The 18,173-nt window shown below is 48.9% G+C and overlaps 1 protein-coding gene across 5 annotated transcripts in view; it reads right to left on the bottom strand.

Moving 5' to 3' along the window:
• The window catches only part of tub (TUB bipartite transcription factor), a 197,572-nt gene that overhangs the window by 30,712 nt on the left and 148,687 nt on the right, over positions 1-18,173 (bottom strand). For 3 of the 5 annotated variants that reach the window (XM_055649896.1, XM_055649898.1, XM_055649897.1), the window contains exons 2-3: positions 8,079-8,130; positions 4,798-4,960 (exon numbers count right to left, since the gene is read on the bottom strand). In XM_055649896.1, coding sequence (XP_055505871.1) covers positions 4,798-4,960; positions 8,079-8,130 — 215 coding nt within the window. Of the gene's footprint in view, positions 1-4,797; positions 4,961-5,980; positions 6,583-8,078; positions 8,199-18,173 lie in introns of those variants that run through there. The other 2 variants (XM_055649899.1, XM_055649895.1) reach the window with 2 other exon arrangements.

Genomic DNA, 18,173 nt, shown 5'->3' with positions numbered 1-18,173 from the left:
GCGCCACTGTGCCGCCCCTCTGAACAATGTGGAACTAAACATTAACATTTGCTCGTGCTGCCATTCGAGACTCTCTGACTTAAGGCATCACTTTCACATGACCTCCTATATGATAGCTGAGACCCCTCACAAAAGGGATCCCTTTTGTCCTTACGTACACATCTGGGCCCAGGAAAAATGAGTTGCACTGGAATTATCAGGAGGACTTGGACCAGATATTCCATCTGTCTCCAGCTTTACCCTGAAGATACCCTGAAGACAAGCATCTCAGCACCCTAAACCAATTTCCTTTTTGCCATAAACTGGTTTCTTCTATGCAGAGTATTTTCCTGATTAATTCCAGTCTGGACATCCACACACAGCACACACAGTCAATTGCGGGCAGGTGGGACTAGTGTATATGGGGCACCTTCATTGGGACGGGCCGAAGAGCCTGTTTCCGTGCTGTATAGCAGACACACAAACTTATCCCCAGCTAGTGTGTGATGGATAATTAGATTAATTACTTCAAACTGACACAAATTGGATGATGTATGCACCAGCACATCACACCAGTGAAAGAATTTCAAGAGCTACAGTGACCTATGTGTAGGAAGTAAGTAAGTTTGTAAGTTTATTGGCCAAGTATTCACATACAAGGGATTTGCCTTGGTGCTCCGCCCACAAGTAACATGACATACAGTGACAGATGCGAATGACTCAGAAAATACTAAACCTTAATAATAATTAAACATTAATGATAAAATACCATTGATCAAGCATGTGAACCAACAAAATACCAGATCAGGGAGGCTACAGATTTTTAGCTGTTGAGTAGAGCAGCTGCTCGTGGATAAAAACAGTTTTTATGTCTGGCTGTGGCAGCTTTGACAGTCCGGAGTCGCCTTCCAGAGGGAAGTGATTCAAAGAGTTTGTGGTCAGGGTGAGAGGGGTCAGAGATGATCTTGCCCGCTCGCAACCTGGAACTGCAGATGCTGGTTTACACCGTAGATAAACACAAAATGTTGGAGTAACTTAGCAGGACAGGCAGCATCTCTGGATAGAAGGAGTGGGTGACGTTTCCGATCAAGACCCTTCTTCACAACGAGTCAGAGGAGAGGGAGATGCAGAGATATGGACCTACAGTGACCTACAGCAACCTATATAAAGTCTATACTTCATCGACACCGCACTCAAGGACACTACACTCCGTGCCTTCACGGAACACACCAGCTTTTACAACAAGCAGTGTTACGTGTAGGGAAGCTCAGCTCAGCAGCTCAAGCCAGCTATGTAAGCTGTTCCAGTCTGTCGCACAGTAACTTTCAGCTCCATGTTGTTCAGAAGGCAGCTATGAAGATGACCTTTTTGTTGAAAAACTAACAGCCCCGTGGCTGGGGTACGAATGTCACATTCAATGCAAGTCACAGGAATGAACAACCACAGTTAACAAGGTAACAGTTCAACAACAAATCCCCCATGAAATGCAAATACACTTCATAACAATCAGCGAAACACCAGTGTGAAATTATCCCAAGTAGAAACAGATTCCTTTTACAATTAGAAGCTAAGAGATATTGACTTTTATCGTTTGATGCCTGGGGCTGGTAGTTTTCTCCTCGTCAATGAAGAACATGGGCTAGCTACCCATGAATTTACAGGACCAATGGTTGTAATCTCACTGTTATAAACTACAACAATTTACAGAGAACATCAGCCGAGTTGAGAACAAGTCCACTCTCATTCAGTAGAAAGAGCAGAAACTTGTTGTAACTGAAGCAACATATCTGACACCTAACGGAAAGGATATAAATCTCTAAACTTGGTCCTTTTACTCATTTCTCTAACTTCACTTCTGTTTACACCTGACTTGGTTTCTGGTTTTGCAGTCTGTGACAAAGTCTGTCTCCAACAGTCTGACTGTCTCCGACTGTGTGACGATGAGGCTCAGAGCCTGACCCCATCTCAAACAGCCCTACCTCACTGAGCTGCTTTCTCAGTCTGTGAGATTATCAGAGACCAGTGTGAAGATGATCACATGGTACCTTTCCCCAGAATGTACTGTAGTCCCAAGCCATGACGATGAAATTGCACAAGCTGTTTGACGCTCATTGCACTAGCCCCCATTTCACACATTGTGTTCAGATTTCAGATTTCCAACATATAACCATATAACAATTACATCACATAAACAGGCCATCTCGACCCTTCTAGTCCGTGCCGAACACGTATTCTCCCCTAGTCCCATATACCTGCGCTCAGACCATAACCCTTCATTCCCTTCCCGTCCATATAACTATCCAATTTATTTTTAAATGATAAAAACGAACCTGTCTCCACCACCTTCACTGGAAGCTCATTCCACACAGCTACCACTCTCCGAGTAAAGAAGTTCCCCCTCATGTTACCCCTAAACTTCAGTCCCTTAATTCTCAAGTCATGTCCCCTTGTTTGAATCTTCCCTACTCTCAATGGGAAAAGCTTTTCCACGTCAACTCTGTCTATCCCTCTCATCATTTTAAAAACCTCTATCAAGTCCCCCCCTTAACCTTCTGCGCTCCAAAGAATAAAGCCCTAACTTGTTCAACCTTTCTCTGTAACTTAGTTGCTGAAACCAAGGCAACATTCTAGTAATTCTCCTCTGTACTCTCTCAATTTTGTTGACATCCTTCCTATAATTAGGCGACCAAAATTGTACACCATACTCCAGAATTGGCCTCACCAATGCCTTGTACAATTTTAACATTACATCCCAACTTCTATACTCAATGCTCTGATTTATAAAGGCCAGCACACCAAAAGCTTTCTTTACCACCCTATCTACATGAGATTCCACTTTCAGGGAACTGTGCACAGTTATTCCCAGATCCCTCGGTTCACCTACATTCTTCAATTCCGTACCATTTACCATTTAACATCTGCATTTTAAAAATGTTTCAACCCTGATATACCATTCCCGGCGTTTAAATGCCACACTGGATTCAGTTTTGGTCACCCTGCCGGTGGAAAGATGCTGTTAACCTGGAAAGAGTGCAGAGATGATGCATGAGGATGTTGCCAGGGCTGAATGGTTTGAGCTACAGGGAAAGGTTGGCCAGTCAAGAACTGTTCCTTGGGACGCTACATCTTCCTCATTGGAGGCATTCGGACTATCTTTGATTGGACTTCACTGGCTTTACCATGCACTAAAAGGTATTCACATATTCCCTTTTTCGTGTATCTTTGCACTGTTAATGGCTCGATTGTAATCATTTTCTTTCCACTGACTGGTTAGTACGCAACAAAAGCTTTTCATTCACTGTACGTGACAATAAATTAAATCAAAATTAAAACGTACTATGGTTTAGAGGGATATGGGCCAAACGCAGGCACATGGGACTAGCTAAAGATGGGGGCATCTTATTCAGCATGGATCAGTTTGGCCCGAAGGGCCCATTTATGTACTGTATGACTCTATGACTCATTTATACCAGGAAAATGTGGACAATCTAATCACACTGTAACACTGTTAACTCTGTCTTTACCTATTTCCTGCTCAGGGGACTGAACTATCCCTAATGTTGAACTTCAACCCCAGCGTTGAAGTTGCAAAGAGCAAAGGTCCTTCTGAGAAATTAAATAGAAGGCAATGTCAGTTTTGTTGCTGTTACTGTTGCTAAAAATAACATCATTAAGGCGATACCGTCACAAGCTATGGATCATCCGTTATAAGCCGTCTTTGTCCAATTGAGCAGCATGGATCAGTGGGACAAGGCAGCAAACCATCTCCCCTCTAGCCAAACCCATACACCACTCTTGGCCGCTGCCTGCAATGGGTCAGCTTCACTCCTGACACCTCCCTCAGTCACGATTACTCCCGTCCCGAGAGAAAACCAGTGAACAAATCTTTAGAATTCAGATAGCGATGTAACACTACAAAGTGGAAATAGTGTCAGAGCATTGGGAATCTCAAGTGAATAGAAACATAGAAAATAGGTGCAGGAGGACGCCATTTGGCCCTTCGAGCCAGCACCGCCATTCATTGTGATCATGGCTGATCGTCCCCTATCAATAACCCGTGCCTGCCTTCTCCCCATATCCCTCGACTCCACTAGCCCCTAGAGCTCTATCTAACTCGCTCTTAAATCCATTCAGTGACTTGGCCTCCACTGCCCTCTGTGGCAGGGAATTCCAGTAATTCACAACCCTCCGGGTGAAAAAGTTTCTCACCTCAGTCTTAAATGATCTCCCCTTTATTCTCAGACTGTGGCCCCTGGTTCTGGACTCGTCCAAGATTGGGAACATTTTTCCTGCATCTAGCTTGTCCAGTCCTTTTATAATTGTATGTTTCTATAAGATCCTCCCTCATCCTTCTAAACTCCAGTGAATACAAGCCTAGTCTTTTCAATCTTTCCTCATATGACAGTCCCACCATCCCAGGGATCAATCTCGTGAACCTCAATCACAAGGATGTCCTTCCTCAAATTAGGAGACCAAAGCTGTACACAATGATCCAGATGTGGTCTCACCAGAGCCCTATACAACTGCAGAAGAACCTCTTTACTCCTATACTGAAATCCTCTTGTTATGAATATTGGAACATTAAAATGTTGGAAATCTCAGATGATATGAAATGGCTTTAAACATAGATCTAAGCAAATAATGCAGAACTGTGATCAACGAGGAGCTGGGTGCAGGGTGAGAGGAGTGCAGGGTGATAGTGGGCTGCAGGGCAGAGGGGGCAAGAGTTCGTGGGGCGCAAGGGTAGAGAGGGGGGGGGGGGGCGAGGGAGGGGAGAGAGGGGGGGGGGGGGGGGGTTACAGGTGCCCCCCGGCTCACCGTGGTAGATGATGCTGCCGTTGCTGTTGAGGTAAGACTCGACGAGCGGCGCCTGCTCCTCGGACTGGTGGGCTCGCCTGGCCCGGCAGCGGCCATCCCCGCTCGGCTGCACCATCAGCGGCTCCTGGCGCCGGCGCTTCTGCTTCTGCTCCAACAAAGTCCGCTAGAGGGGGAGGGAGGGGGATGGAGGGGGAGAGGTCAGCTTACCGGCACCCGCCTGCCTGCACCACTGCGCCCCACACCCGCCCCCAGGGGACGGTATCCCCAAGCCTCCCTCCTCCAGTCCTCAGGGACACGACGCTGACCCTGGCAAGATACCACTGCCCCCACTCCCTCGTTGGATAGCCGAGGATCTCCCCTCTCCGTCCGGGATACCCGCGGACCCCCACCGGGGAACCCCCGCCCCCACCCCGCGTTCCTGGGATTCCCCTCCCGGGGATTCCCCGTTAGTTGCCGAGCTCGGGCAGCGGGTTCCCCGGTGTGTGGGTGTGACTGGAGCCGGGGGTGACACCGGGAACCACGGCCCGGCACCGACAGCGGCGACGGGTGACCAGACACCGGGAGCCAACAGCGGCAAAACACACATTCAATGATCCTGATCTTGGGACACCCGTTTGTGTGCAATACATATAGAAACTGCACACAGTCTCCAATGTCCTTATGCATCTTTAAAACAACCCTATGAACAGCTGGCAGGCAGCAGCTCGTACATGTACAGCATGTGTGTGGGGCCGCGCCTGCAGCAGCCACCCGCGGGACCCCCACCGGGGAACCCCCCCCTGTTCTGGGCTGGGCTGGGCTGGGCTGGGCTGGGCGGCCGGCAGCGGTGGAGCAGAGGGGGAGGGGGAGGACACCACGGCTACTCTGGGCCAGACCGACCCTGCAACGCTGCCAGAACAACAGATCTGTTATGGTCAGGTCAAGATCCATGCACTTACAACAACTGGGACTTGAAAAAGGTGACAAATCTGGTGACTCTGTATACTGTCCAAGTGTACTTCTCCTATAGGGAGGTTTCACGGCAGTCGGGTCACGTACTGTTGTTAGGCTACTCCAAATGGAGCTTGTGTTTTGTGTGGTGGGGGGGGGGTTGAAACGGGGTTTGCAGTCTCTCCCTGCGGGGGAGAAGCGACGCCCATGTCGGGGCGGCCCAGCCCGCGGCTGAAGACGGCACAGTACTCACGTGAGGGTGGCTGGGACGGTGTTCTGGCGGTGGTGGCCACGGGCCAGCAACTGTGTCTGCAGGACTGGTGGACGGCAACTTCATCCACCCCGGGCCGCGGGGTTTGAGCCGCGGGACTGTTCTTAACATCGCCCCGGGGGGTTATCGCCCCAGCGCAGAGGGACCAGAGGAGGGAAGAGACTGCAGCCCTAAGACTTTTGCCTCCATCACAGTGAGGAGATGCTGGGTGGACTCACTGTGGTGGATGTTAATCTGTGTTTATTGTATGGTATTATATGTATGACTGCTGCAATTTCGTTCAGACTTCGGTCTGAATGACAATAAAAGGCTATCTATCTATCTACACGCGATGTACTGCAGGTAGGCACTTACCATTGCTTCCAGCGTAGCGGGCCCGTTAAAACCCGCTGAAATTGTCCATTTTTGCGCTGTAAATAATTATGGAAATCAGGATAAGCGTGAGAGACATTTAGCCTACTTCTGAATTCCAAAAGTGAGGAGAAATGACGGTAGACAGAAGCGAGAGCTGAAGGGACAACAACAGCCAGAGTGCTTGGCGAACATTGGCCATTTGCTCACTGCATTTTATCAACAGTAAGGCATTATTTGTGTTTTTTCTTGATTCCTTTGGCATCTAAAAAGTTTCAGAAGTGATAAATCTGGCTGTCATTTTTTTTAATCGCCCATGGTTCTCGTGGGTTTTTACATACAAAATGAAAACGCATCCGAAGAAAAATTTACAGACAGATTTATCACTTCTGAGAATTTTTAGATACCAAAGGAATCAAGAAAAAACACAAATAATGCCTTACTTGATGAAATGCAGTGAGCAAACGCGATAATTCCCAATATTTTCAATGTTTACCAAGCACTTTAGCTGCTGTTGTCCCTTCAGTTCTCGCTTCTCTATACCTTCATTTAACTTCACTTTTGGAATTCTGGCGTTGGGTACATGTCTCTCACACTTACCCCGACTCCCACAATTTTTTTCAGCGCAAAAATTCAATATTTTGGCAGTTTTTGACAGGTAGGAAAGTATGCGTTTCTAGCATTAATAACATATACCGGAAGTGAAGGATGTCTTCCAGTTGGATTTAGCGGCTCCGTGCGTCGAGCCCTTTGACCCAGTGACCTTTCGTGCAACCTCCCTATACACGCACTGTATCTGAGATGCTTATTTTGTATCTATGATGTATGGCGATACTGGCACTAAACTCTATACACAAATGAATTTCACTGTACCCGTGACAAAGTACCATTGAGACATGGTGACACTTCAGTAACCTGGCTGTCCTCTTTGCTTGATTCTTCACAGATGTTCTCAGCCTGAAGAAGGGTCTCAACCCGAAACATCACCTATTCCTTTTCTCCCGAAATGTTGCCTGACCCACTGAGATACTCCAGCTTTCTGTGTCTATGTTGGGTGTAATAAAGGTGTAAAGCATCCTGTGCATTTTGACAGCTCCACTGTGAAATCTCCTCACGCACACTTTGAAGTTCTCACCCTCTCTCCAATGAGAGCTCTATAGCAGAGCTCCCGCTCCGATTCCTCCTGCCCTCCCACTCATCATTGCTGACTTTGATTTGTCCTTATGCATACATTTCATTCATTTGTACTGTGTGCCTTTTCACATCTCTCGTCTCCCTCTTCCCTGACTCTCAGTCTGAAGAAGGGTCTTGACTTGAAACGTTACCTGGTCCTTCTGTCCAGAGATGGTGCTTGACCTGTTGAGTTACTCCAGCTGTCTATGTCTATGTTCGGTGTAACGCAACCCCTGCAGTTCCTACACATTTTGTCCTCTTTGCAGATGTTGCTGACTCCAGCATTCAGTGTATTGCAGTCTCCACAATACTCTGCCTTGAGCTACAATACCCAAGGTATGCAAAGGGTCGCCAAATAAATGGTGCTGACAAGTGCACGCCCCCCTCCACTTTGACCATTTTGTTCTGCAAATATTTTTTAAAAGCTTGGCATACTCCAACACGTAGTAATGGATGAGTTGGCCGTTAGTTGACTCAAAGACTGTTTGCTAACATTGATATAGCGAGAGTGATACAGACACCAAGCAGCATCATATGCAATGGGTAAAGGTGTTACCTGTTTATCGAGTTTCTGTTGCCGCAGGTTGCTGCTCTCCTCATCCAGGACACTGCAGAGTAAAATACAAACAATCACAATATGTCTGTTGGAAAATAACATCATATATTCTCTAACTTCAAGTAACCCTTGCCCTCCATCTCTCCCCTCTTCCCAGTTCTCTGGCCAGTTCTCTGTCCTCAATTATATTTTATCTCTGTTGCATTGTTGTTACCTTCTCCTATCTAGCAATGATCTATTTTACATTTTCTTTGATCTACATCGCCTTTGTCTCGTTTTCACACCGTACTCTGTATCCCCCCTCTCCCTTGACTCAGTCTCGACCTGATATGTCACCCATTCCTATCCAGAGATGCTGCTTGACCCGCTGAGTTACTCCAGCATTTTGCATCTATCCTCGGTTTAAACTCGCATCTGCAGTTCCTTCCTACACATCATACATTGTACTTCAGTCTGAAGAAGTGTCTCGACCCAAAACGTCACCTATTCCTTTTCTCCAGAGATGCTGCTTGATCCGCTAAGTAACTCCAGCATCTTGTGTCTATCTTCGGTGTAAACCAGCATTTGCAGTTCCTTCCTACACATTCAATTCAATTAAATTCAATTTATTTGTCATTTGGACCCCTTGAGGTCCAAACGAAATGACGTTTCTGCAGTCATACATTACAAACAAATAGACCCAAGACACAACATAATTTACATAAACATCCATCACATTGCTGTGATGGAAGGCCAAAAAAACCTATCTCTCCACTGCACTCCCCCCCCCCCCCCCCCCCCCCCATGTCAGAGTCAAAGTCAAAGCCCCCGGCTGGCGATGGCGATTGTCCCGTGGCCATTAAAGCCACGCCGGGTGGTGCGAGGTCGCACACCGGGTCTTGATGTTGGAGCCCCCGGCGTGCGCTCGCAGAGTCCCGCGGCCATTCCAAGCCGCGCGGGGCGGTGATGTCAGGCCCCGCTCCAGGAGCTCTTCGACCCCGCAACTCGGGCGGGAGAAGTCGCGTTGCGAGAGCCCTGAAAAGTGGTCTCCCTCCAGGGACCCGCGGGCTCCCGGTGCCACCGTCCGCCAGACCCGCAGTTGCAGCCTCCGAATCTCCGGAGGTCGGGCCGCAGCAGCAGCGCTCCACCACCGCTCCACCCGCTCCGGACTCGGCCAGCTCCGCGACGGTGAGGTGAGTCGTCGGCACCAGAGCCCCCGGTCTTCTCTTGTTGGAGGCCGCTCCTCGTTGCAGCCCCAACGACAACGGAGACCCGACAAAGAAAAGGTCGGGTCTCCCTTGCAGGGAGAGATTTAAAAGTTACCCCCTCCCTCCCACCACCACCACCCCCACCCCCCCCCCCCCCCCAACAAAAAATACAAAAACTACATAAAAACATAGACAAAAAATAATACAAAACGCAGACGGGCTGCAGAGGCCGCTGCTGACGAGAGTCGCGCCGCCTACCGATTCGCGCCGCCTACCATCATACATTGATTGCTGATATCTAACCAAATGATGAATGAGCACAAAGGACCCACATTACTCCAGTTTATAACAAACTGCCATCTCACTCCCCACACCTCTGCTTTTCATACCTCCACCGTAATTTGTTCCCTTTTCAAGTAGAATCAGATAGCCCAGAAATGAGATCTTTTGGTCATCCTCATCCATGCTGTTCCTGATGCCCCTCTACACAAGTCCCATTTGCCTCTCACAACCCATATCCTTCTATGCCTTTCCTATCCAAGTACATCTCCACAAAGCTTTGAAATCTAGTAGGCACACAAAATTGCTGGAGAAACTCTATGGAACGAAGGAAATAGGCGACGTTTCGGGCCGAAACCCTTCTTCAGTCTAGTAGTTGTATCTGCCTCAGCCAAATCCTCTGGCTAAACAGCACCATCTGTGTGAAAACCTACTCCTCAGATCTCCTTGAACCTGTGCCTCTGGTTCTGGAGACTCCCGCCCTGGGAAAAAATATTATATTGTGGTGGGCTGAGCCATCTTGTTCATCTCAGTTGAACCACTCAGTTTTTGACCGGGAGCTCCTCGTGCTCTACCTGGCCATCCGGCATTTCCGCTACTTCCTCGAGGGCAGGGGTTTCACAGCTTTCACTGACTGCAAGCCACTCACGTTTGCCTTTGCCAAAGTGTCTGACCCTTGGTCATCCCAGCAGCAGTGTCACCTGACCTACATCTCCGAGTACACAACTTGCGTCCAGCGCATCACAGGCAAGAACTGGGCCGTAGATGCGTTGTCCCACACCGCCATCAATGCCATCCACGCTTGTGGCCCCAGCTGTCGACTACACGGCCGTGGCAACCCCCCAGCGAAGGGGTGAGAAGATGCTCGCCTACCACACCACCCTCTGGGCCTATTGTTGGAGGGTGTGTGATTCGGGCCTGCTGACACCAGGCTCCTTTGCGACATGTCTGCCGGAGAGCCAAGACCCATCATCCCCATCCAGAGGTGTCACCCACCTTTTCATCATCGTGGACCGATTCACGAGATCGCTCTCAGAAACCTCCACTGTTTCTCCACACGCCTGCCTTGGTGTGCCGGTGGACATCTCCCCCGACAGAGTTGGGCAGTTCACCTCCGAGCTATGGTCCAGCTGCTTGGCGCTCAGTTGAACCACACTACGGCTGACCACCCGCAAGCAAACGGCCTTGTGGAGCATTTTCACCGGCACCTGAAGGCACGGCTCACGGGCACGGACTGGATGGACGAGTTGCCATGGGACCTGCTGGGCATACACACCGCCCCGAAAGAGGATCTGCCAATTTTCTCGGCTGAGCTGGTGTACGGCGCCCCGCTTACGGTCCTGGGGGACTTCTTCCCGGCTGTACGTGGACATCAGGAGCCACCCACGACCATGCTGGCGCGTGCCTGGGAGAAGGTGGGCACGCTCTCTCCAGTCCCAACGTCCCGCCACGGACTCACCACCACGTACGTCCCACCCGCCCTCCAGGACTGCCAGCATGTCTTCCTTTGCCGTGATTCCCACCTTACGCCACTGCAAAGACCTTACGAGGGACCTATCCAGGTGCTGCAACACGGCACCACGACTTTTGTCATCAACATGGGCGGCAGGCACGAGACTGTCTTAACAATTGGACATTGACAAAGTAGTGCAGGTGGCACAGCCCCGCCATAGAGGACATCCACCGTCGCGATCGCACCCGCCCTCAACTCTGCCACACGGGAGAAGCGTACACGAGATCAGGCCGCCTCACTCGTGAGCCTAACTGCCCCCATCACTCCAGGTCGGGGGGAGGGGGGGGTCATGTGGTGGGCCGAGCCATTTTGGTATCGAACCGTCGCTGGTCGGGCTCAAACTCTCGCGTGGACCGGGGCCGACCAATCACGTGGACGGGGGGCGGCGGGCCGTTTACGGTTGGAATTCAAAGGATTGGCAGTTGGAGTTTAACGTGTGTGCTCACGAACGACAGCACAGTTGTAGTTAAATGTGAACTTGATGTGTACGTGAGCAACGGGGCTGTATCGTTTACTTATTAAACGGAGTGTTTACACAACGCGTGGACCTCTACACTATCTTTCCCAACTAGACTTCCTATAAATGTACAAACCTCAATCTTCTATGCTTCAGTGAAAATAAGCCCAGCCTATCCGATCTCCTTATAACTACAGCCTCCACTCCAGGCAATGTCCTGGTGAATCTCTTCTGCACACTCTCCATTGATACCACATCCTCGTTGTACTGTGGTGAGCAGAACTGCTCATTACACTCCCAATGTTATCTAACCAATGTTTTGCATAACTGCAACATGACATCCCAACTCTTATAGTTAATGCATTGGCCTCTGAAGGCAAGCACACCAAATGCCCTGTCACTACTCTGTGTTGCCCCTTCAATGAGCTATGAGCTCCGGAAGTGGCGGCGCGGCTCTGGCTGCAGCGGCTCATCGGCAGTCCTGTTTGTTTTGTGTTTTTTTGTGTTGTTTATTTTGTTTGGTTAGTCTAGTTTAGGGGGGGTGGAACGGGGTGTGCAGTCTCTCCCTGCGGGTGAATGAGACTTTTCTGTCGTATTCCCCTTCTCTGCCTCCGTCGGCGCTGAGGCCTAAATGGAGCTGGCGACCTCGAGGCTCCGGAGGCAGAGAACGTCAGGACTCGCCCTGAGTTCGCTCCCGTGAGGGCGGTCCGGCTCAGGAGAGGAGCGGCCAGCCTGAGATGGAACGAGGCTCCCGTTGGAGCGGCCGAGCTCGGGGAGGTGCGGCGCTCGCAGCCCGAGGGAGGTTCAAGTCAAGTCAAGTCAAGTCAAGTTTATTTGTCACATACACATACGAGATGTGCAGTGAAATGAAAGTGGCAATGCTCGCGGAACAACAAAACAACCAAACAAATTCTAAACACAATCACACATATTATTTTACATAATAAATAATAGAAGGAAAAACGTTCTGTACAGTTAGTCCCTGGTGAGAAAGGCGTTTACAGTCCGAATTGCCTCTGGGAAGAAACTCCTTCTTAACCTCTCCGTTCTCACTGCATGGCAACGGAGGCGTTTGCCTGACCGTAGCTTCTGGAACAGTCCGTTGCAGGGGTGGAAGAGGTCTCTCATGATTTTATTTGCTCCTCTTGTTGTATAGTTCCTGCAGGGGGGTGAGTGAAGTTCCCATAGTGCGTTCGGCCGAACGCACTACTCTCTGCAGAGCCTTCTTGTCCTTGGCAGAGCAATTCCCGAACCAGATTGTAATGTTCCCGGACAAGATGCTTTCCACCGCCGCTGCGTAGAAGCACTGGAGGATCCTCAGAGACACTCTGAATTTCCGCAATTGCCTGAGGTGGTAAAGGCGCTGCCTTGCCTTACTCACCAGTGCTCGTGTCAGGGCGGCCCGGTCCGGGGGAGGTTCGGTGCCCGTGTCGGGGCGGCCCGGCCCGAGGCTGAAGTCGACAGATACTCACGTGAGGGTGGCTGGGACGGTGTTCTGGCGGCGGTGGCCTGAGTCCGGGGTTCGGCCGCGGGCCAGCGGCTGCGTCTGCAGGTCTGGGTGGGCTGCAGCTACGACCACCCCGGGCCGCGGTGTTGAGCCGCGGGACTGTTATAACATCGCCCGGGGGGGGGGTATCGCCTCAGCGCAGAGGGAGAAGAGGAGGGAAGAGACTGCAGACCTAAGACTTTTGCCTCCATCACAGTGAGGAGATGTTGGTGGCCTCACTGTGGTGGATGTTAATATGTGTTTATTGTTGTTTTTTATTGTATGTATGACTGCTTAAATTTCGTTCAGACTTCGGTCTGAATGACAAATAAAAGGCTATTCTATTCTATTCTATTCTATTCTATTCTATTCTATTCTATGCACTTGTACTCCCAGTTCTCTGTTTGTCAAGTCCCTGCCTGTTACTCCAAATGTCCTACCAATATTTGATGTGCAATATTGCCACAATTATCTGGATTAAACACCATCTGTCATTGATCCGCCAACTCCATCTGATCTCCTGCCCACTGCATGTTTAGACAATCTGCCATGTACAATTCCACAAATTTCTCTCATTGATCAATTTAGGAATGTTGAGAGATTTTCATATTAAAATTATAGGATTATTTTGTTATTTTCGATTATAAATAAAGCAAATGCTGCATTTTGTTGATATTATCAATAAACAGGTTGTCTCTTGCTGAATAATACCTTGTCCTGCCAACTTTCCTTCAGATAGGTTCTTGGAAAGGAATCTGAATGGTTGTTTGTGAGGAGCTAATGTGTCTTGTTCTCTTTTCAAGCTTTGCAGCAACTGCTTGTGAAGTTCTCAACTATTCTTCAGCAAAGTGTCAGGATCAGGAGATTATGTTACAATTGTCTCTGTCAATTGCGATCATTCCCAGCGAGCACATAATTTCAGCTCAATTTAAATAGAAAAACTTGAATCTGTCAAAACTCAGTTATCTATTATGTACGGCTAAGATCAGCACGTTATTAAATGAAAAACAGCCAGCACACATTTTAACTACCAGTCAAGCCAATTATTCATGCGAGGAGAAGATGGAACCCGAGGGTAGGCTGTGACTTCAGTTCACTCCTGTGGGTGCCGTTCTTCATCTTGCTGAATGAGAACGCTCATACATGAAAGCACCCCCTTCACTGTGATTGTGCTCTGACTTCAGTGAATGTTTTGCACAATTGCTAAGCTCAGAAGGAACAGGTACTTGTCAGGCTAGCTTTACCACTGTTCTATCCTCTGTATGCTGTGGATTTTTGAGAGTGATTAGACCTTAATAGAAATAAAAGATATTAGGGAGTTATTGGAGAGTACCTCACGCTGCCCTCGGCAAGGCCAGCAGCATAATCAAGTTCGAGTCACACCCTGGCCACTCCCTCATCTTCCCTCTCCCATCAGGCAAAAGGTATAGAAGTGTGAAAACGCACTCCTCCCTATTCAGGGACAGTTTCTTCCCATCTGTTATCAGGCAACAGAATCATCCAGCCACAAGAAGAAAGCAGTGTTGAACTACTATCTATCTCTTTGGTGACCATACGACTCTCCTTGATCGAACCTTGCACTAAACGTTATTCCCTTATCATATATCTATACACTGTAAATGGCTCGATTGTAATCATGTCTGATCTTTCTGCTGACTGGATGGCATGCAACAAAAGCTTTTCACTGTACCTCGGTACACGTGACAGTAAACTAAACTAATCTAAATGAAACTAGGTTGACATCATGTGTAGGAAAGAACTGCAGATGCTGATTTAAACTAAAGACAGACTCAAAATGCTGAAGTAACTCAGCGGGGCAGGTAGAGAAGGAATGGGTGACATTTTGGGTCGAGACACCTCTTCAGATGGTTCCTCATGTCAGACGGCGTCTACTATAGTGAGCGCCGGCTACAGCTGTGTGTCAATGGGCCGATCCTCATCACAGCGATGAATGGGCAACTGGTGAATGGATCAATATTTGCAGTGAGATTTTAGGAACATGGATCTATCGACATTGTCCGACTACAATTTATCACAGACAAAGATGCCATTGTGTCTGCACTAGATTGCAAACCGAATGCTTCACAGTCACAGTGCAATTGGTTGCTAGAATGCACTCCTAGCTGGTCAGAGTTATGACGTGGATAACAAATTACTTTACAATTTTCCTGCCACAATGCATTGATTCTTCCTCATTATTTGAAATATTCTGGCGTTCAAGTGGGTTTCTCCGAAATGTTGTTTCCCACTGCCGGAAGCTTTATGCTGCAAGATTCTCATTATGCTGTTGGCCCTTTGGTGATTTAATTGCAAATGGAAACACTTTTAAACTGTGACCATAAAATACACAACACTTTTATTTACTCTCTTGGTTTAACTACAGATAACTTAACAGAAGGAAAGAGCTATCAATTTACCATTAGCTGGTTTGTAAGCTGTGGTGATTATCAGTGCGAACAGTTAAAGTTTGCACTGCTGAGCATTTGTTTTTGGTAAATCTATTGACAATTTTACACAGGAAATCTGACTGCAGTGACATTAATAGAAAGTTTAAGGGCACAGATTTATAGACATAGATCTTTTGCAAAACATGTAATTAGGGTTTCACTCATTCAGGATGGTATTGCTAGACTATTAAGTTGTGTCGAAATGTAACCTCAAAGCCTCTTCTCCTGCTCCCTATACACTCTCAACTGTACACAGCCCCTTGCCCCTGCTCATGACTAGAGCCAGGATGTTTAGGCGCTATAAATCTCTGAAATAGGCAGGCAACATTTTCCGGAAGTGGCGGCGCTGGTGAGCAGCTGCGGCTCGCCTGCAGTCCGTTTGTTTTTACTTTTTTGTGTTGTTTTTTAGGTTGTATTTATGGGGCGGGGGGGGGGTTTAGAAACAGGGCTTGCTGTCTCTCCCTTCGGGGGAATGCCACTTTTTTGCCGTATCCCCCTTCTCTGCCTCAGTCTGCGCTGAGGCCTAATGGCAGAGCTGGCGACCTCGAGGCTCCGGAGGCAGCCAGTCAGGACTTGCCCTGGGCTCGCTCCCGTGAGGGCGGCCCGGCTCGGGGCTGGAACGGTGCTCCAGTGAGGGCGGCCCAGCTAGAGGGTAACGGCGCTCCCATCAGGGCGGCCCAGCTAGAGGGTAACAGCGCTCCCGTGGGCGGCCCAGCCCGAGAGTAACGGCGCTCCCGTGGGCGGCCCAGCCCAAGGGTAACGGCGCTCCCGTCGGGGTGGCCCAGCCCAAGGGTAACGGCGCTCCCATCGGGGCGGCCCAGCCCAAGGGTAACGGCGCTCCCGTCGGGGTGGCCCAGCCCGAGGGAAACGGCGCTCCCGTCGGGGTGGCCCAGCCCGAGGGAAACGGCGCTCCCATCGGGGTGACCCAACTCGAGGATGGAACGGCGCTCCCGTCGGGGTGGCCCAGCCCGAGGTTAACGGCGCTCCCATTGGGGCGGCCCAACTCGAGGGTAACGGCGCTGCCGTGAGGGCGGCCTGGCGCGGGCTGAGACGCTCATGTGAGGGTGACCCAGCTCGGGGCTGGAGCGGTGCTCCGGTGGCTGAGACAGCGTTCTGGCGGCGGCGGCCTGAGTCCGGGGTTCGGCCGCGGGCCAGTGGACGACGTCATCAACAGCTGCGTCCGCTGGACCCCGGGCCGCGGTGTTTGAACCGGCCCGTTCGCAGAGCTCGGTGAGCCGCGGGACAGATTTACCATCGCCCGGTGGGGTATCGCCTCAGCGCAGAGGGAGAAAAGGAGGGAAGAGACTGCAGCCCTAAGATTTTTGCCTCCACCACAGTGAGGAGGTGTTTGGTTGACTCACTGTGGTGGATGTTAATTTGTGTTTACTGTCTGTTCTGTTGCCTATTATTGTATTATTGTATGTATGACTGCAGGCACGAAATTTCGTTCAGACTGAAAGGTCTGAATGACAATAAAGGAAATTCAATTAAATTCAAAAGGGCATAATAAAATTACAAAAAAGGCACGAAAAAGGCATTTATTTCCACCATCAAAATATAGTTTAAAATGATAATTATAAAGCTATACTGCATTAAATTACCATAGTTGCCTGGTTGCACATAACTACCAGAATCTATTCAAATTATCTGGTGTTAAACTATGCCGTCTGTCAGACAGAATATGCTACAGTTGTGAAAAACTTCTTTCTACCCCAGCTGAGGTCACTGGTGCATACCTGAAACAAGCTACAAACTCTACATTCATGTCGATATCTTGTGCATTACAACTACCTTTGATGACTTTAGCTTTGTTTTGTATTTCTTCAAGATCTTTGTTAGCTAAAATCACCCTCTCACATTCCCCTTGTATGTCTTTACCTACATCGCCAGGAACTTTAGGTACAAAGTACAGCAAGTGAAGGTGTAAACAACTGAGCAATAGTTGAGCTCTTTGACTTCTCCAATACTTCCGATGTCAAGAAATACTCCTTTGATGGTTGACCTGCCTCCAGTGGACCAATGACCACATTGGCAACATATCTCCCCACATCATTAGTTGTCTCGTCTATTGAGACCCATATTTTGTTGCATGCAACTTCATCTCTAATTTTCTGCACAACAATGTTGAAGTTGCTATCAACATAATTTTTCCGTAATGATGACTCGCTTGGTATTTGTTCCTCTGTGTATTTCCCTAAAAAACCTCTGAGAAATTTGTTTTCCAATTTCCACAGTGGAATTCCAGCATCAATGAATGCATTGCACAGATCACTCAAAAACTCAGATTTGCGATTGGAGCCAGCAGTAAATGTTGTGAGGAGACAAGCTTGCGTATATTTCCTACCCTCAGTTTCTCTGTCTGCCGCCGACTTGTGTTTAGCTGCCTGTACATGCATGGAGATGAAATATTTATTCTCATGATTCACTGCTTTCTCACATGCGTTACAAAACAGCACACAGTTGTATGTAGAGAATATATCACTCCCGTACACTATCACCAAATCGTTCAGTTTTTTACAAGGTATTGACTTGACTTTAGGCATTTTGACGCTTGCAGGGGTAGATCCTACAGGAGCGGGGATGCAGACCTCTACAGGCAGGCTAAGTACAAGTTAAGAAGAGGAATCACAGCTGTCAAGGAAAGCTACTCTGAGAAGTTGAGGAGCGAGTTCTCCGCAAATGACTCTTCTTCAGTGTGGAAGGACTTGCAAGAAATCTCAGGCTAC

The sequence above is a fragment of the Leucoraja erinacea genome, chromosome 18 (assembly GCF_028641065.1).
Source record: "Leucoraja erinacea ecotype New England chromosome 18, Leri_hhj_1, whole genome shotgun sequence".
Classification (NCBI taxonomy): domain Eukaryota; kingdom Metazoa; phylum Chordata; class Chondrichthyes; order Rajiformes; family Rajidae; genus Leucoraja; species Leucoraja erinaceus.
The sequence above is the reverse complement of the archived record's forward strand: the minus strand, read 5'-3'. Positions and strand labels throughout refer to the sequence as shown.